Source organism: Podarcis cretensis (assembly GCF_951804945.1).
Source record: "Podarcis cretensis genome assembly, chromosome: 1".
NCBI lineage: Eukaryota > Metazoa > Chordata > Lepidosauria > Squamata > Lacertidae > Podarcis > Podarcis cretensis.
The window spans coordinates 4,532,728-4,553,192 of NC_137170.1; the positions used below are offsets into that span (position 1 = coordinate 4,532,728).

The following is a 20,465-nucleotide window of genomic DNA, read 5'->3' on the forward strand; positions in this document are numbered from 1 at the left end:
CACTGTACTGGGACATGTGGGGGTGTGCATGGCAGCAGAAAACACAGCTGGACACCAGCCAAATGGTGGAGATGTCGGTCGCCAATCCTGGCAAAAACACATATTCACTTGGCCGTAATTGGACATGCTCCTAGAGCCCAGGGAATTCGGAACACTGGCAGGCTTTATTACTGCACTGGTTGCAAAATTTGCCTTGGCTGCAAGTAAGTTGAGAGCTAGCCACCAAGACAAGTATCATAAGGGGGGGGTGAGAAGTGGAGTGCTTAACTTGTACGGGCTTTCTCCAACAACTTCTGCTGCTGTATATTCTAATTATTGACATTGTTGTCAAGGGCCACCAAAAAAGGCCTCGCAAGTCTCATGTGGCCCATAGGCCATGTGTTGGACCACCCTGACCTTGCGATTGTGTGTCTGCCCTGCTAAATTTCGTATTCTCCAATCTACCCATTTTCAGGACCAAAGTACAAGCATTCTGAACTCTTTAAAAAATCCAAAGTTAATTCTTATCTTGTGTGTCTCCTATTTATGACTCTTCCATTTGCTGTGCTGATAACATTTTCTCTTAAGGAATGCGTGTCTCCTTCAAGTATCCCTACTTGGAACATTTTCTCCTAACTTCATTTGAGTCAGCATGACTACTTGTGATCAAGCTATGAGCTTTGGAGAGAGTAGAATGAAATGTAAATCAGCAATGTTTTGTTGGATGGGTGGCTGGATATCATACAATGGAATGACTGGGGCTGCTACTTGCATTCCTAAAGACATAGTTAACATCAGTTATTATGGTCTGGAAATGCACCCATACTGCTTTGTGTGTCAAATGCCTCTTAAAATAAAAACCCAGTGAACAAAAACTAGGCATTCTAATGCAATAAATTATGTTTGGTGTGTATTAGAGTATTCAGCCTTGTAAGGTATGTCAGTATTAGCCTCATATTGCAAATGGAAGGATGAGAGGTTTGTTTATGGCCATCTAATGAACTCATTCCAAAGGCAAGATTAGAACTATAGACTTCCTGGTTCATGAACCAGCCTTTGCCACTATGCAACAGTTGAAGTTGGTTCTGTGCTCTTCAATGCCTTGAAATAAGGCATTCAGATGCCTCATTTAGCCATCCAGTTGAGACTTTCTGGTTCCCTTTTCCCACTGAAAATTTGCAGTGCTCTGGCTTAAAGAAAAGTTTATAAAGATAGCTTGCGCTTTTAAACGGAAGCATGGCATTAATGGTTTTTAAGTATCATAACTTAAAGGGAGCTTATGAGTGTTGGAGACTCTTCTTTTCTTTTGGGTTGAAATTCGGTTGCCCATGGGTACAGAAACGGGGGCATTCTGTATTGCAGTTGGGTATTGGAAAAGCTAATACACAAAAACTCCTCTAGATATGGAAGTCTACACTATCTTGAGCTGGAACTGGGGGAAACAAACCATGAAGCTTGGCTTGGAATTACATGTGAACCAACATTCATGGTTTGTTTATCTACATGCAAGCTGATTAGTAGAAGCCAAGGCTTAGTACAGTACTTGTTTTTCATTTGGGACAAACTAGGAATGTTGGCATCACGTAAAGCTAGGTCAAGTCTTGTGGTTTGTTTCTCCCAGTACTGGACAAGACAGAGTGAAGTGTAGTATACATTTGAGAAGTATGCACCAGCATTCAGCTCACTTACAGTAAGTACTGTGGCTTACTGTAAGATACGTTTCAGCCCAATGTCTGTTACGTCGGTACGTGGGCCATTGTATACTAATAGTCTTGGAAACAATTATCATAGTGAATGGTGAATTTAGAAGTTTGTATTTGTTTTAGATCAAACTGCTCTTGAGGACGGCCTTGATGGAATCTGCCACATACATCTAAACCTGAAGTAGCAGAAGTGCTGGTGATGCAGAAAGCTTATTTCAGTGCCAAGACCATTCCTCCACCCTCAGTGTTTTTCAGAGAAGCAGAAGTTTGGCCCACAGTTCATCATAGTCATTTGACAGAATTCTCTGAGAGCAGCCAAGCCTCGTTGCAAGCTGCATGCTTTTCTATATTTGGTTTTGTTTAATTTGATGGTAGAGTATCCTGGCTGCCACTCCTGATGTCCAGCTATATTGCACCAACAGAACTTGCTTCTCTTTCTCTTTAAAGAATTTGTTGTTTTTATGATGTCAGTGCTTTGATGTCTTTAGAACCAACTGTGCCTTCCCTTTTCCTCTCTGCCCAAGTTAAGCTTTTCAGAAAGATCATGTGTTTCTCAATAATTCTGAAAATGTTTTCTTGTTAGGAAGTAGAATCTTAAGTGCTTTATATTTCTTATGACCCTTAATTTAGCTGCTGTGGTGGTGCAACGCCTTCACTGTGTCCCTTTAAACAGTTTCTTGTTCTGTGTGTTGATAAGCCCTTCCTCTCTTATCATAGAGCACTTCTTACTTGTAAGTTTGCAGAGGATTCTGATGTTCCTAAGCCAGAGGTTTTCAACCTTTTTGAGTCCATGGCTCTACATTTTTTTCTGCGGCATTCCTGTGGGGCTCAGGAGCCCAGTTAGGTCACCCCTTGCTTGCAGAGCTGGCAGCCTCTCACCCTTTTTTGAACACCCTCCCTTGTAGGGTGCCCCCTCAGCCTCCTCTCCTCTCCCCACTCCTTGGGAGTCCTCTGGGCAGCGGCAGCTGCTCCCTCCAGGCCTCTGAGCTGCCCCACCCCCACCCCAAAGAGAGGCGTCTCCTCACACTGACCCGCAGGGCCCTGGGAAGCACCCCCTGGTCAGACCCAGAGGCACAATTCGCCTGCGGAACCTGTAGCCAGGGCTGCTGCAACAAACAGGTATGCAAGCCTTTGGGAGGCAGAGACGTGAGAGGGCATCAGAGGAGGGAGGGAAGGAAAGAGGGACAGAGGCCAGTGTTGCCTGCGGCGCCCCAACCATCCTTCAAGGCACCCCAGGGTGCCACAGCACACAGGTTGAAAACCACTGTCCTAAGCCATTAAATAGCTCTGAGCCAGGGTTGCACGCGCTTGGTTAAAACTCGTTGAAAAGTAATTCAAAATCTGCATTGGGCAAAGAAAGGTTCTGTGGGTTGTAGGGGCGGTTTTCATCCTTTGCCATAATTCCAGTTTTGTTAACTAAGGCAGAAGCAAGAAGCCTTGGAAGGCAACAACCACTAGAAATCCTGTTTGGCCAGCTTTCATCAAATGCTCCCACACATTTTCAAGCAGCCATCATGAATAGAAACTTTTTATCCTAATGAAAGCTGAGATTTTCAGGACGTTGGGCCTTTCTTTTGGGCATTGTCGATCAGAGGGTTAAAGAAGGACCGAACGTTTTTTATGTATGCAACAACAGCAGCAAGGATACTAGTCGCCAAGCACTGGAAAACCCAAGATTTACCCACACTGGAAGAATGGCAGATGCAACTGATAGACTATGTGGAGTTAGCAGAAATGACCGGCAGAATCCGAGACCTGGGAGAAGACGCAGTGGAGGAAGACTGGAATAAATTTAAGGACTATTTACAAAAATATTGTAAATTGAATGAGTGTTAAGAAAGATGCAAGATTACAAATAATATGGCACCATTAAACTAGTTGAAAGGAGTATGAAGATAAGTTAAAATATAAGAAAAAGCTATACTTTGGATAAATATTATGTCAAAATTAAGTTTCTAAGGTTTGGTTCAAATTATCTAAAATTAGGGATACAATTTCTGAAAGTTACAAAATAAGAAATTGAAATAAGGTGATAAATTGCTGGATAAAATTTGATAAACCTGGAACGCAGGAACGAGGGACGCGAGGAAGTCCAATGAAGTGAAGAAAGTATGATTATGTCACTTTGTTTGTTTGTTCTTTTTATTGTTTTAAGAAAACTTTTAATAAATATCTTATAAAAAAAAAGAGAGATTTTCAGGACGTTGGATTATGTTCCCAACGTGGAATTGTGCTATACACCCAGCGCTGCCCTTAGAATGCTACCATTACTAGCCAGTTCCCTGGTAGTTCCCTCACATAGCTCAGCTGTGCTCTGTAGTGCCCTTAGGAAACTGTCATCCGCCAACAATGGTTCTTAAATAAGAGATCAAATGTTAGACCCCTTAAATAAAGGAGGACAGATCCTATTGGCAGGCTGTGAGCAGTTGCGTAAAATGAATTTACATCGTCACACATCTATATTTAGTTTTGTGATTGGGTTGTTCGGATCAATGACTAGGAGTCAACTAATGAGTCTTATTAGTGGAAGCACATGCAGGTACATCAACCAATGGCGGTTCCCACCCCATCTTGTCCTCACTGCTCACTGAAAGGGAGAGGGAAGAGAATCTGGAGAAACCCTAGAACAGTGTTTGTGGGGAGTGGGGTGTTCATTTTTTCTGGCAAACAGAAAAGCTTGCATTGATGGAACAATTACATCACTACACTAAATTCCACCCAACCTGTTTTTAATCTGGCAGAGTAGATTATTGTAAGAATTTGGGTTGGCAACGTGCTATTGATATCCCACCTCTGTTCCATCATGGAACTCAAAGTGGTGTATTTGGGGTTGTAGCCGGGCTCTGGCGAAACCCAGACTAGGTTAGATTCACACCACCACAGTTTGGAAATAAGTTATGCAACTTTCTATGTTAAAATGTGCAGAATTACTTTGGAACAAGTTACCTTTATTCTGTAATAAATGAATCTTGAAACATGAACCTGATAAGGCCGATAAAGGCTTTGATGTGCCAACCTCACTTCCTTTTGCACGTCTCTTTTGCAAAGACTCACCTTTTTCACAGCCAATTCTCTAACGTAAGCTATTCTTCCGAGGTGGAAAAATGCATTGGCAAGCCCCACCTTACCTTTGCATATAAATAGACCTGCACAAATATATTCAGAATATTTATTGCATTCTAATAAGTACTTCTGGAGGGGAGCAGGGGGATGACGTTTTGCTTCATATAATTGTTTTCTGGCCTGAATGAAACTGAATTCTTGTGTCTGGACCCGATACTGGTTTTCTTCTCTGGGTCTTGTATACATGACCAAATAGTATTATCATTGCATGAGCTGAAACTATTACCTCTCTTGCCCTTATCTGCTGCTTAGCCACCTTAAGAGTAAATGTTCAGTAACACAGCTTCCAAATAGTATATTAGCGTTTATATAACTTCAAGCTGTTGGAAGAATAACTGTCCTAAAAAATAAAAATCAGTACCATTTAATTATCACTCTGTAGAAGTAACAGCTTATGACTCTGTAGCCAAAGAAATATTTCAGTAACCTGTATGGACTGGATTCACTTGATTTTTCTGTTTGTTTCCTAATCTTTTTATCTTTGCTGTCCTAGACGTCAAGAAAGATTGGTCCGACCACGCCCTGTGGTGGGAAAAGAAGAGAACATGGCTCCTTAAAACTCACTGGACCTTGGATAAGTATGGAATACAGGCAGACGCCAAACTACAGTTTACTCCTCAGCACAAACTCCTCCGACTTCAGCTCCCCAACATGAAGTACGTGAAGGTGAAAGTGAACTTTTCTGATCGAGTCTTCAAAGCTGTGTCTGACATCTGCAAGACCTTCAGTGAGTATCTGCTGGTTATGGAGCCAAATGTTGCCTCTTCATGTGTCAAGCAGCTTGCGGCAGCCGTTCTTGATACCTGTTCCGTAATGCGATAGTTATCTGAAGCATCAGCTTTCTAGCAAATGCAGATTAGCCTGCTTCCTCTGGATTGATTCTTCAACTTCCTAAGGGTTTATTATTGCACATGGCCCTTGTGAAAATAGGAAAGAAAAGCTTTTGGGTGGTGGAACTAGTAAAATACCAGTCAGATAGTGGGAATCTTGTCAGTTATGCACAAATATATTTACTACTTGAGGAATTTATACCACACAGATTAATAAAATTCCCAGAGCAGCATACAACACATTTAAAACATACAAATTAAAACCATGCAGAAATATAGCAAAGAAAAAAATAAAATCATTGGGAGCAGCACAAAAACAACAAATCCAGCCAAGGTCAGATATATAATATATATATATATATATATTTTAAAACTCCTTGCCTTTAACCAGTAGGCACCAGGTGAGGCTCCCTTGAGAGAGCATTCCACAGGGCAGTTCCACTAAGAAGGGCTTCTCCCAGGGTAGCCCCCTGGCAAACATATGAACATGGAACAGGAACCCTTGAGGATCTTGGTTGTGAGGGCAGATACCTGTGGAGACACGTGGTGCATCAGGATCCTACAAAGATCTGAGATAGTGGAGCGGACTGATGTCATGGGCACTGCTGGTTCAAAGACACTAAAGAAGGGGAAAGCAGTGTTATTTCCCCTATGCAGCTTGTACAATGAAGGAACATTGTGGCAGGCGAACAGTTCCATGCTCTCCAGACATTCCTCTTCCTCTTGGCTTCCTTATGGTACAGCCCCAGACACTTGGAGATTGTTATACAATTTAAAATAGAGTTTATTGGGGGTTTGTGTCCTTGAAATTGTGGTTTAATATGTGGATTTTTCATTGGCTTGGTAAAGGAATGTTCATCCTGTCAGCATCCCATTGAAATCTGGCAAACACGTCTGGTTTCTTGTTTTGTTTAAATGGTTTTGATATACTTGTGGATGATATCTCCCATCGGCTGGAGCTCAGTTGGCGCCTTAGTTTCCAAGGAGTTGGAGGAGCTTAAATGGAATGGCAGAGGCTTGAGGAAAACTCCTGCGTAGAGGCTAAATCAGCCTCCACAAGGGCCTTCTCGGTGGCCATTCCTAGACCTTTCTCACAAGAGAGTTGCGTTAGGCTTTGTCCAGAAAGATTGCAGCGATTGGGTGGAAGATCATTCTTTTTTAGAAAGGTGTCTTATAGAAAATATTCCATGATTTGGAGTATAAAAGTTGCTGTAAGTTCTTTGAAAGACATAAAACATGCTAATAGTTTTATGCTCATAGATGATAATAGTACATTCCAGAATGGACTTGCCTTCATTGGAGGTTTTTAAACCGAGGTTGGATGGCCAGCTGTCAGGGATTATTCAGCGGTGATTCATGCATTGCAGGGGGTTGGATTAGATGACCCATTGGCGATCCCTTCCAGTGCCACCATTCTAGGATTCTCTGTAAGTTGGAACGGTGTTATATTAGGCACATAATTATGTGTATGAGGCATTAGGAGAGTGCTACATGTTGTACTCCTTCTGGGGTAGTTTGTAGAGTGACTGTGGCAACCCAGGCAGATGGACAAGGTTGGTTAGAACATGATGGTGATAATGCCAAAATTGCAGTTTCGATCGTTGTATGAAACAGCTGCATAGTCCTGCATTGCAGGGGTTGGACTAGATGATCCTCAGGGTCCCTTCCAGTTCTATGATTCTGTGGTGATGAAGATTTGTCCACCTTTGGTCCCCATCCTCTCTCACCTGTGGCTCCAAGAAGCTGTCAGTGGGCTGTCACTAGGAAACTGCTGGCCACCTAAACCAGGTGAGGGTAGTCGATGGGTCTCAAATCCTCAGTGAGTTAGGGACTTCTGCTGCATGTGAAGACAGGCTCTAGTGGATGAGACCAATAGTGGGATCAGTGGTCAAGAAGGTGGCTTCTGTACATGCTGTAGAGGGAAGTGGAGGGCACATGGGGCTTATCAGCCTGAGAAGGTAGCCCATCGAGGAGAAGGTCAACTCTGATCCTAAACCTACAGTGGCTTGCTGTTATCTTCGGAAGAAGAAAAAAGTTAAGGTAGATAATCCCGAGTGGAGCCAATAAGCCAAGTTGGTGCCAAACATAATGCTCTGCTTTGCTTTGGACCACATCATCAAGGCTGAGCGTGGAGTCTTGATGTCTGAGCAGCCCAGGACATCCATACACACTTTGGTGCTGTTAACACAGTGGTTTGACTTCACCTCCGGAGGTGCACTCCATTGTCTCAGTACAGACGGTTGCCAACAACAATTATATAAATCGAAAGTGAATCGATAGGGCACCTTTCCCTAAACTAATAGTAGTCATTGTGGTTCCCGCCATGCTGGCTGGGGCTGTTGGAAGTCCAACAACATCTGGAGGACACTGTGTTAACTACCACTGTTTTACTTTGATCCCTGCCCAATTTGAACTACAGTGGTGCCCCGCAAGACGAACACCTCGCAAGACGGAAAACCCGCTAGACGAAAGGGTTTTCCGTTTTGGAGGTGTTTCGCAAAACGAATTTCCCTATGGGCTTGCTTTGCAAGACGAAAATGTCTTGCGAGTTCCTGCGGGGGTTTTTCCCTTTTTTCCCCTTTTCCTAAGCCCTAAGCCGCTTATCAGCTGATCCGCTAAAAGCCGCTAAACCGCTAATAGTGCTAATCCGCTAAACTGTCAATGGGCTTGCTTCGCAAGATGAAAAAACCGCTATACGAAGAGCCTCACAGAACGGATTAATTTCGTCTTGCGAGGCACCACTGTATAAAATTGTGGTTTTCTTGAGTCAAAATGAGAGTACCCCTAAACTTTTTTTTTGTTTAGAAAAAAAGCACTGCCTCTATCCTTTGCATTTTAGACTGAAAAAAATCCCCTTATTTGAAGGTACTGGAAGATTGGGAGCTGGTCATAAGATGTACTGACACTAAAGGCAGATTATGAGGATGCTGCGTTTATAAGAAACATGGCTATCAAAAGGCCATTCTTTTCCCATAGATCAAAGCTGCCCAACTTGTTGTCCAAGTTCAAATCTTTTTGACTCAGAGTTCAAGCTAAATCTGCCTTAGCTCTTTAATGTTGCTTGCCTTTGTTCTTTTTTGTTGTGCTGGTTGTGGTGACATCTTTGTTGATTTGATTTGTCTCTTTTATTGGATGGTGTGTGTGTGTTTAAATTATTATGAATATTGCTGAATATAAATATTACAAGTTTAAATTAAAAGATTTATACCCTGCCTTTAACTGGAATGATAAGGCAGTTTACAACAGATGTTAATAATACAATATGAAATCTGATTCATAACACACATGTGCATGCACACATAAGAAAACGTCATAAGAGGCTCACTGGATCAGACCAAAGGTCCAGCTAGTTGAGGCCAGTTTGTGTTCTTAACACTGCTAAATATGTGGGTGTTTAGGTCGGTCACACACTTCCTCAGCTACAATTTATTCTAAAAGATCCTGCCCTTCATCCAGGTTTTGCTTTTTAAAAAGCTGTTGGGAGTGCCTTAGTACCAAACTAGATGTGAATTAGACAGTATGCAAGGGTGAGCTTTTAATCAGGATTGCAGTATGTGAGATTGAGAGTGGAATCCTTCCTTCCCCAGTTGCAGTCTCATTGAAAATCTCCTGCCCCGCCCCACCAGGAAAAGAGCTCCCATTGATACCAGTGAAAATCTCACAGCCCTCCCTGCTTTTAAATTAACAACAACAACAATGCCTATAAATACTTTCTAATTATGTGTTTCACATCCTTGCATCTCGTTTGGTCCTCTGTCTTGCTACAGAAGCTGTGCTGATCAATTAAAAGTTACATACTGTTGAATTCTTCTTTTACTATGTCAAATTTCTACTTTGGGTTACTTGTCAAAAGCAAAACACCATTTGTGCCTGATGTCTAATAACCTTTACTAACACGCCCATCCATGCCGAGTGCTAGGATCTCCGTTGAACCATAAAGTGGATGCATCCTTAATCAAACAAACTTCTGTTTATATGTTGAGAGAGAGAATCCTTACCTACTCAGTGCCGCAGGGAAAAGAAGGGCATGGGGAAGAGAGCATGAATACAAGTGGGCAACCTGTGGCCCGCATGCAGCCCTGAGGCTTTATTTGTAGCCCATGGATTCTTGATAAAATTGGCTATTGGAATTTGCACTCCCCGCTGTGGGTAAAAGCCTCAGCGCCTAGGGCTTGCCGATCGAAAGGTCGGCGGTTCGAATCCCCGCGGCGGGGTGCGCTCCCGCTGCTCGGTCCCAGCGCCTGCCAACCTAGCAGTTCGAAAGCACCCCCGGGTGCAAGTAGATAAATAGGGACCACTTACTGGTGGGAAGGTAAACGGCGTTTCCGTGTGCTGCGCTGGCTCGCCAGATGCAGCTTTGTCACGCTGGCCACGTGACCCGGAAGTGTCTCCGGACAGCGCTGGCCCCCGGCCTCTTGAGTGAGATGGGCGCACAACCCCAGAGTCTGTCAAGACTGGCCCGTACGGGCAGGGGTACCTTTACCTTTTTACTATATTATTAAGATAAGAGTTGCAGAGAAGAGTTTGAATATGTGAAGGGAAAGATTTCTGAGTGCCCAACCCTGCCCATAGCATTGTTTTTCAGTCAAACATTTTGATTTAGTGTTAACAGACCACAGCAACACTTAACTTTGTTTTATCTGCCTAATTCTGTGTGTAGTGTCTTCTGAGAGATGTTGGTGTCAGTATTGTCCAGCCTTATTTAAATAAAGGCCAGTTCTGAAGTGAAAACTAAGTCAGAGTTTGCAACCGGAATCTTGCAACTTGAGCTTTGTTATAATCAATCTTTTTTTGCTTTTAAAATAAAAATGGATAACTCTTGGCTGACCTATTTCTGTCAAGAGGCAGGAAGTGAGCCACTGTAAGCAAACATAGCATCAAATTGATAGCCACAAATTGGAGAATTAATTTAAAAGCATGTAGTATTATTGATGATTGATTTTAAAATATCCTTCCAGTTCACGTTAGATCATTTCCCATACTGATTCTGAAGGCTGGGGCAGAAAACAAGCATAAACCCATTGATGTACAACAAAATTGCACTTTATTAGAATGCTTCCTTTAAAAACTACAACAACCCTAGCCACACTGAGTCTAGAAAGCCAGATCAAAAGGAGGTCTTACTACTCTTCCAAAAAGTGTGTGTGAAGATTTAGCAGGTGTTCACAACCCAAAAGTTACGCATCCAGAGCGGTACGTAACTCGAGGGTTCTCTGTATGTGTTGTGATACTTGTGGAAGTCTTGACTGAGTGTTTTTAAATTGCTTAATTTGCTATGTGCCTTAAGATCATCATTGATCTTTGGGTTACAAACTCCACAAACCTGGAAGAAGTACCTCGGGTTGAGAACTTTTCCCCAGGATGAGAACAGAAATCACGCGGCGGTGGCGGAAGGCCCCATTAGCAAAAGCCTGCCTCAGGTTAAGAACGGTTTCAGGTTAAGAACGGACCCCTGGAACGAATTAAGTTTGTAACCCAAGGTACCACTGTACTTAAATTTGAGCAGAGGTAGGGAGCCTTCATCTCCCTACCCCGATGTAAATACAGAAAGAGAATTTCATTCTCAAGGGAAAAGTAAAGTGTGTTTCTGTGTCTGTGGCATTTTGCCTTAAACATTTTAGACTTCTCTTGAGCTTAGCATAATATTGCTCCAGCAATCCTTACAGCAGCCATGAGAATATGTATTGAACTCTCATTCAAAAGTGCGTGTTTGGTGTAATTATTGCGGTGTTAATGGGTTTGGATGATGGGACTGAGGCAGGGAGCTAGTGGTTTGCCTCAAGACATCTAGCAAATTTTACAGCCGAAGAAAGAATTGATCCAGGACTTATTGTTTCACAACTCGGCCTCTTAGCCCCTGCCGGACAGTAGCTCTTCTGTAAGTGAGAGTTAATTTCCTGTATGCTCTGATATACAACTTTGCTGAACTTTGTAATGTCTTTTTCCAGATGCGATCTGTCTTTCCCTCCCCCACTCAAAAAGAAACCCTGTGGTGATTTTCTCCCCCCCCCCACCCCCTTGTCTCAATGCAGCTTGCATAGAAAAGAACTAGAGGAAACACTGGCTAGTAGTTTCCCACTGGGATTAAATTTCTCTGTGGTCCCACCCCTTCACAGGATAGGCTCTTCCCCACCCCCACTCCTCCCCTCTCCCCTTGGGAGCAGAAGAAAAACAGAAAACTTAAAATTCTCAGCATGTTCCCTTATAATGGGGCTGTGATAACCGTGTCGTAAATAGTGTTTATTTTCATTATTGTCTTGTTTGTCTGACTACTTGATACTTGTGGTATAATGTCTTGTGTACAATTTTCCTTTTAATTCTGACGGCAGGGAAAACGCAACCTAAATTTGATGAAACTTAATGAAAGGAGAGACTTTCTATTTTTAACTACATTACTGGTTGAATCATGCCAAGGGGGTGGTGTGTACATGTCACATCTTCCCTGTTTGTCTCTGTGTGCTTTTCTGCTCTCCCTGCCACCACTATTAGAGTAAAAGAGCTTCTCTCTTCAACTGAATTCTTAAATGGATTTCTTAACGTTTGCTAGGTGAGTGGATTTTTTCATAATGGGCGGTGTAGCAGCTATTTAACAAAATATTTTTGTTCATTCTTTGATTCTTACAAGTAGATTTCTTGGGATTCCGTGGTAAAGTGTTGTTTAGTCATGTCTGATTCTTCGTGACCCCATGGACCAGAGCACACCAGGCACTCCTGTCTTCCACTGCCTCCCGCAAAATTTGGTCAAACTCATGTTCGTAGCTTTGAGAACACTGTCCAACCATCTCGTCCTCTGTCGTCCCCTTCTCCTTGTGCCCTCCATCTTTCCCAACATCAGGGTCTCTTCCAGGGAGTCTTCTCTTCTCATGAGGTGGCCAAAGTATTGGAGCCTCAGCTTCAGGATCTGTCCTTCCAGTGAGCACTCAGGGCTGATTTCCTTAAGAATGGAGAGGTTGGATCTTCTTGCAGTCCATGGGACTCTCAAGAGTCTCCTCCAGTACCATAATTCAAAAGCATCAATTCTTCGGCGATTAGCCTTCTTTATGGTCCATCTCTCACTTCCATACATCAGTAAGCCACTCCAGTATCCCTGCCAAGAAAACTCCATGGACAAAGACAACAGGTTTTCCATGGTAAAGTACATGCTCCTAACAAAATGCCTGAAGCTGTGTGTGCAAATATACAACTATCATTGTCTTTCTCGCCTACCCCCATCACTGTTACCTTGTGAACTTTTGTTTGCCAGAATCCTACTTTTTGAGAGGGAAAAGCTGTGTGTAGCCCCTATCCCCGTAGCTCTTTTTTGTTACAAATCCTGCCACCAAACTCTTCTGGTTACGCTTTCCCCCTCTGGAAATAACTCTTCTACTCTCCTCACCCTCCTGGTTGTGAAAAGGCCTGGATAATGATAGTCTTTAAGACAGCAGCCCGAGCCACAGTTTCCCCTTGTGCCAGAAGGGAAAGGATGTTTATTCTTAGATAGCTGTGAGAGTTGAAGGACTTCGGAGAATCTGAGTAACTGTGGGACACATGGCTCTTTGGAACCCGTGAGTGAAGAGCTGGGTAAAAATAGGCTGTTAAAATGCTTGACTTTGTGGTGGAAGTGGAATGACTTTCATAGCACTAATAAAGGGAGCGTGTCCATGTCCTCCTTTAATGGATCGCAGCTCTGGTAAAGTAGGGGTGGGTCGGCACAATTATTCTGGCAACAGCTGCCAATGCCATGCATCGTTTGGCTCCCAGTGCACTGCGCAAGGGGGCAGAGAGGGAGACGCTCATGTATGCACCATCCTCAAGGCATTTTGGGCACCTTGGAACCAGTCTCCCTTGGCATAGAGCAAGATATCACTTTGCTTGTCATCCGTTATTACTAGGCATAGGGCTCCTGTTTGGCCCAGGCAGCATATCACGCTCTTGGCCTGGGCAGCATGTTGCTCTTAAGTGTCAGCACACCCTACTCCCGTCACTGTTTTTGTGTGTAGCGCAGAACGGAGGAAGTCACATGTGCTAGTGCTACTCGAGGCTTATTCTTGAAGACGCAGAACACATAGGGAAATAGAGGATTTGAAAAGCTATGATGGTGTTTATTTAGATTTTTCACACCACCTTAAGAGAGACCTTACTTTGCCTAATATACCGAAATCAATTTATATTTAGTGTTCAAGATAAATGTCTTAAGGAACAACAGTATATAAGGCAATTTCATAGGGGAGACCTTAAAGAAAAATATTGAGCTGCCATTAAAACTTGCAAATTTTCTTCTGAAACTAAGAGAATACATGGCTTTTGGGGGGGAGGTGTTAGAAACTGTATTGTGTGCCCATTAGGATTTCCTGGGTGTCTGATTAAGAACAGCAGTAAAATGATGCAAAGTAGAAAAAGAATTTGATATGAAACATAGCTGAGTAATCTTGCTCGCAGTGAATGGGGCAGTACTGACCAGGCTGAACTTTGCCACCATACTATCTCTCTTAAATGCTTAGGCTTTTGGAAATTCTTGCCTTCTCACACTTCTGTTAAGTGAGCATGTTATGAACGTGTACAATTACAACTCTTTTTTTATGCTCTGTGTTTCTTGAGGGGTAGAGCACAGCATTTTCCTTGTAGCACAGAAGGCTCATATACCAGAACACTGATTGCTTTGTTCTTCAATGAAGACTGAAAGTCCAGCTTATGAAGCCTAGACAAAAGCCATTGGTAGCAGTGTTTTTATTAGCAAAGCTCTAGAACCCTGATGTTGGGAAAGATTGAGGGCACAAGGAGAAGGGGACGACAGAGGATGAGATGGTTGGATAGTGTTCTCGAAGCTACCAGCTTGAGTTTGACCAAACTGCAGGAGGCAGTGGAAGACAGGAGTGCCTGGCATGCTCTGGTCCAGGGGGTCACGAAGAGGTGGACACGACTAAACAACAACAAAGAACCTGAGCATCTGAGACTTAATACTTCTCAGTGTATACTAATTAATGGAGTGGGTGGGGAAGAGTAGGGTTATAATCATTTGATTTCCCCACAAGTCAATCTGTTGACAACATACTAACTGTCCTGTCGCTGTATACGTTGTGTTGGTTTGGGCCCAGTTCTCCAATCAGTTAAGGTCATTTTGAATCCCAATTCTGTCTTAGCTATGCCCTCCCAGTTTGGTGTCATCTGCAGATTTGATGGGCATCCCCTCAATTCCTCTTTTCAAGTCATTTATAAAGACACTGAACAACAACGGGCCCAGGACAGACCTTTGTGGCACCCTACTAATGTAACCTTACTGTACAAAAGTAAGTCTTCTTTTGCTCCATTCCCTTTTGCATCTGGCCCCACCCACAACTGGCTTGCAGCTCGCAGAAAGGATTTTTTACGTTACACATTCCAGATGCTGGCCACAGATTTTTTTAAAGGTTATTAAAGCAGAAGGGATGTTCTGGAGAACAGGGATGGCACCAGGGGAGCATTGACTGTAAAGGATGTTGCCCCCTTTGACTGAGGGTCCTTGGCTTTCAGCACGCTTTAGTCAGCTCCTGCTTCCTTGCAATGGCTTTCCAAAATGCACAGCTTATTTCTACACACAGTGCACACACATGGCAAAAGAGAATGGTGGAATCAAAACATTAAGGGCCAGGGGACCCATAATGGTTTGGATCAGTCTCTGGTTTGGATGTTACTCGAAACTGCATACACAGGTTTCTACATATCTTTGGGAGCAATTTTATCTGCAATAGAAATAATAGCATTTGGGTTCGGACTTTGGTGACTGTGTTTCAAAAGCGTGGTCAGTCATGGGTTAAATTTGCATCAACACTTCGCCTAATTCAAGGGTCATCAACATGGTGCCCTTCAGACGTTGCTGGACCAACTCTCACCGTGTGTGTGCTCACCAAATAACTTGTGCCTCACAGCTTCTGTAAAGCATTTTGCTATGCCTTTTATCTATACAGATAAATTCAGCAACTGTTCTTGGTGAAGATGAAAATGGCTGCATGACTAAGGTGTGTGTTCTTGTAAAGGATGTTTTGTCTCTTCAGGTGTTGAAACATAATCTCATTGTGCATCATTGGTATTTTGAATGGGTGGCAGTGAAACAAAGCTAGGCAGTGAGGTAGAAATCATCTCCCAAAGTTGCTATGCACTAGCCTATATGTATGATTGGTGTGTCTCCCCCCCCCTTTTTTTTTTTCCAGGGAGAGGGTCTCAATCAGGACAGAATGTCCTCTGGCATTCAGAAATGCTATTTAAAATTTCCACCCCTATGACTGCCAATAAAATTCTATAAAGAGCTGCTTGGTGCTTCCAGTTGCACATGTTAGGTGACAACTGGCTACATCTTGATAGGCATAAAAAAGCAAGCCTGGGAGGAACAACAACTCTGCAGAATGGCATAATGCCTGAGCTTTTATATGTGCTGTTAAGTAAAGGGAGGTAATATGAAACTGACTAGGAGATAATTTGAAACAGATATTGTTTCTTCAGATTTGGAATATTTTAAAGTAAGGGTGAAGAAGGAGAAAGGTGGGGTTTGCCTGTAAAGTCTACAACATTCATAAACTCAACTTCTGACTTGGCTATAGAACAGTTTCTGCTGCCCGTGTAGCCAGGTTTTAACTGCCAGTTATTTTGAAATATTGGTAAGTGCAGTCCTGTTGAACAGAACAGTTAGATTGCTTGCAAATTGATAGTCCCTGTGTGAGGCTCAACTCCCATTAACTGTCAGGGGTTCTGTATGGCCAGCATGACATTTAAACTGGATCACTGGTCTGCTACATTGCAGTGCTGGCCAGGACATAGCCAAAAGTTCCCTTAAAGTGAAAACAGTTCTATTGGCAGTCATGTCCTGTTCCTGTCTGCTTCCTGGAGACAAAAGCGTAATTATCTGTTGCCTTTGTTTTAAAACCTTTGCAGATCAGATTAAAGTATCCATTGCAAAGTGGAAAAGATTTGGACAGGGCATCGTTGCTAGTGAGGACTAAGTGTATCTCTCATTAGTCATGGCTATTAATAAGGATATAGGTGCATTGGTCCCAGAAAAAATAACTTATCTATCAGATTAGATGGAATAACTTGTAGCAGCCGCACCTGTTTTGTTCTTCTGGCCTGGACAGTACTATATCACCTATTCTCCAAGATCTGATGGGAGGAAATTTTCCTGGGAGGGCATTCTCCCAATAGAGCCAGAAACTTGAGTCCTCGATTGTCATGTCTCTTAGATTGTAAGCCATTTTGGGAACCTTTTCGGCTTAGAGAGCAGGGAATCAATGCTTTAAATAAAGTGAGAAGGAGATGGCCTTCATCTGAAAATAACACCTTGAAAGTGTCCTAATGGAATGTTTAAAGAGAGTCCCCTTGTAGCCTAGTATTCAGTCTTCCTAAAGTTGTGTTGCAAAGCTCAATTCTAGCTCCAAAATCTGGAGGCTTTTAAATTATGAGAATGAGTTCTCATCATCTTTTAGAAGGCTTCTGGATAATAAGAAATATGAAACCTGTGGCTAATTGTTGTTAAGGCCTCAGACTCTCAGAGGATCCCAGTGGGATTTTCCTGGCAAGTAATCCACACACCTTTCTGTTCCCTGTAGCTCCCCCCCCCCACTTTAGCATGTCTTTTGCTGTATTCCTCAGATAAAAACTTCAAACAGAGGAAAGATAAATCATCAGCCAGTATGGGAAGGAAGTAAAGTTTTATGATATGTCAGTTGGCCTAACTTGCTACTGAAACATACCTCCAATGATCCTTCGAATGGTTTGGCATTTGCAACTGGAAAGAGTAGGTAATGGAGACTGTTCCCTGCAATTAGCCTTCTGAAGAGGTAGTTCAAGGTGGAGGTGTGTAAATGTGCACTACTTTGGCAGTACAGGAAGTTTAAAACACCTCCGTTGGCGTCCTACTTGGGAATGAATGACACAAGCATGTATTTCAAACCACTTTTTGTGAGAGAGGCAGGAGTAGATGCAGCTCTTCAGCAAAGTGTGTCTTTCTATAATATCCGTATTTGCTGTTAATGTGTGTAGTGGTTCTAGGGGTTGCTCGTGCGTAAGCCGGTGCAAACACCTGGCTGGGTTGCCTGAGTGAACCTTTTCTGTCCGGACAGCCACTCGCCCGTGGCTGTCTCAATCGCTGGCAGAATCCGTCAGTGGGCGTTTCTTAAACTTCTTCCAGCAAAGAAGCTCTTTGACGCCTAGTCTCCTCCTACTCTCTCTGTGCGAAAGCCTTCTGCGCAAGGAGGGCGTAGGCAGCGGAGGACCCTTACTCTCCCCGCTGGTCCCCAGCAAGGAGTCATGGGACCGCCTCACCGCTTCCCGCATCTGCCTCCCTTCTCCACTGGTGCTACGCTAATTCTCTTCCCCAGAAGATGGGCTGCCTCTCCCAATCCCGGGACACTCTCTGGAATCCCTCTGGATTTTGCTCTCTCCCTCCGGCACTGATGGCAGTTCCCTGACCATGTGTAATGTGTGAAATGGCCTTCAGAGCCCCAGGATTTTTCAGTATGTCAAAGGCAAAGTATGTTGTTGTTGGCATCCATCTGTCTCGAGAGACAGTGGAGCAGTGCACCTTTGGAGGTGAAGTCAAACCATCGGAGAGTTACAGTGCCTGCTGTGGCTGAAGAGACCAATACGGGAGAGACCTGTTTTGTTGTGGCTGGGGCAGATAAAGACAAAAATGAAGGCACTGAAAGTAATAAAACATACTAATTTTAGCATGTATAACAGAGTCCTGTGGAGAAATGTACTTTCTACGGATAGTCATCTGAAAAAAGTTAATTACAGCTTTGATTTAAGATTGCACTGGTACTAGTATCCATTCCACTTGCCCAAATTGACTTGTGTTAATTCACAGTGTTAATTCTTTCTTTCTTCTGTTTTGTTTTCTATTTTCTTCTTTATTTTTATTTATATTAGTTTGATTTTTAGCGTATTGTATGGTGAAAAGTTTCAATAAAAATATATCAAGAATTGGAATGTTTCCCATTAAAAATCATTAATTTTAGAACATTTTCCAGCCTCCACATATTGAAAGTAACCTTTTTGTCAACAAAAACCTACATCTGATAGTTATAAAGTACATTGCCATTCTTTTGTGACTCATAAGCTTTTTCTTAATCTGATTCCCCCCCCCCATGTGTTTCAATTGTTTTAAAATCCATGTAGAAAATTCCTAAAATGTAGCGAGAGCCTTCTCATGTAGATGATCGGGGAGATTATTTTGGCAGGAAACAATTCCACTGCTTGCAAGTCTCTCTTCCCTCTTTTCTCTCTCTCTTACTGTTTTATATTTTTATGTCTTCAGTATGTTGGGACACTTCCAATTAGTCTTGCTTCCCGAAAGCTCATTGGCACTGCAACAGACCCTCCCCAGAAAAAGAGCATTCACAAAGTGCTGTTTCAGCTTTGGAGAGAATGGAAACGCTTGACCTTCATTCAAGTGAATATTTTAAGCATAGGCCAAATGCATAAATCGACAATAAAACATCCTAAACATGCTTTCTTTCTATATACAGTATATAATGATCTTGGTAAAACTGATGAAGGACAAATTAACTTCCAGTTCTGATCCATTTGCACTCTTCACATTATGTGTAGTCTTCATTTGTGTGTGCACAGATTTTATGCACTTTGTGTATAAAATCACATCCTTTTGCATTTGTTAGCCAACTCCCACCCCACTATTCATTTCTCCCATGTATCTTAACAAATCCCCCAAATAATTAGTAAGCAGTAGCTCAGTGGCAAAAGGCTGAGCTATGGTCCATAAAGATCCCACTTAAAATCTCACTTCTGATATAAACTCTGTTAATGTCCATAGCTAAGCTTCTGTCTCCAAGTTGGACTCAAGATTTAAAGTCCAAGAAGACCAGGTCAGTGCAGTGGGGTGAGGCCCTATTACTGAATATCTGGTAATAGTTAAAATTATCCAGATCTTAAGAGTAGAATTATCCATGCATTCAGTTAAGAGTAGAATTTATGGATAATTCAGTGAAATGTTACCCTTGCTTTTGTGGTAATGTTTGGTATGTGGCTTGTTTGAAATCACCTCTCCCTTCAAAGACAGCCTTATTATTGTTAGTTAAATTGCATAAAACTCTAACTCTGATGGAAGATCATCTCTCAGATTCCCATAGCAATAAAAATCTAGCGGCAAGTCCTGTCTGAGGTTTCTTTGTTCTCAATGTTGATGTGTGACATCAATATCATTAATGATTCACTGGAGCCAGACAGCGCTGAGAAATATCCCCACATTCAGTTGCATTTCCTTTTTTAAGGGAATTTATCCAGCCCTAAAGTGGATTTTCCCAACTTTTCAGCTTACATGCTGTCTCTTTCCACCCCCTTTTCATTTCTCTGAAGCCACAAGCTTTAGTGTACTGACATGTCACTTAAATTTTAAACACTGAAACACTTGGGGTTTTGTTTGTTTGTTTTTTAAAGAAGTGTTCCATCTTAGAGAATTGTATTTTGTCCTTTGTGTAGCTTCATCTGTAATCACTTGGGTTTGATAAATCTAAATAGTCATAATTTGGATGGTCATGCAGTTTGTCTCTTGTGCTCTTCTGCATTTCTCCATGTCCTGATGTAACTTATTAAGCATGTTAAAAATGTGCCAAGAAAATCTTTAAATCACTTGGGTTGTGTCAGGGAGTTCTTTTGTGTATGTATGTTTTTGCTTATGCTTGGGCAGGAGTCATGATCACAAAGCCTTGTTCTTTAAAGACACTTAAGAACCATCCTTTGTTCACAAGATCAGTAGCACAATATTTACCGTAGGTTGTGAGTTTCTTTAGCGAAAGACTTATTTCTCTCTCTCCAGGAAAGTGCCACATAACTTTAGGTATGAATAGATTCAGATCAACAAAGC

General features: G+C 42.5%; 1 protein-coding gene across 4 annotated transcripts in view; it reads left to right on the plus strand.

Annotated features, from left to right (window-relative positions):
* FERMT2 (FERM domain containing kindlin 2) overlaps positions 1-20,465 on the plus strand; it is a 90,822-nt gene that overhangs the window by 16,541 nt on the left and 53,816 nt on the right. For all 4 annotated transcript variants that reach the window (XM_079993814.1, XM_079993815.1, XM_079993816.1 and 1 more), the window contains exon 3: positions 5,299-5,532. In XM_079993814.1, the coding sequence (XP_079849940.1) occupies positions 5,299-5,532 (234 nt within the window). The remainder of the gene's footprint in view (positions 1-5,298; positions 5,533-20,465) is intronic.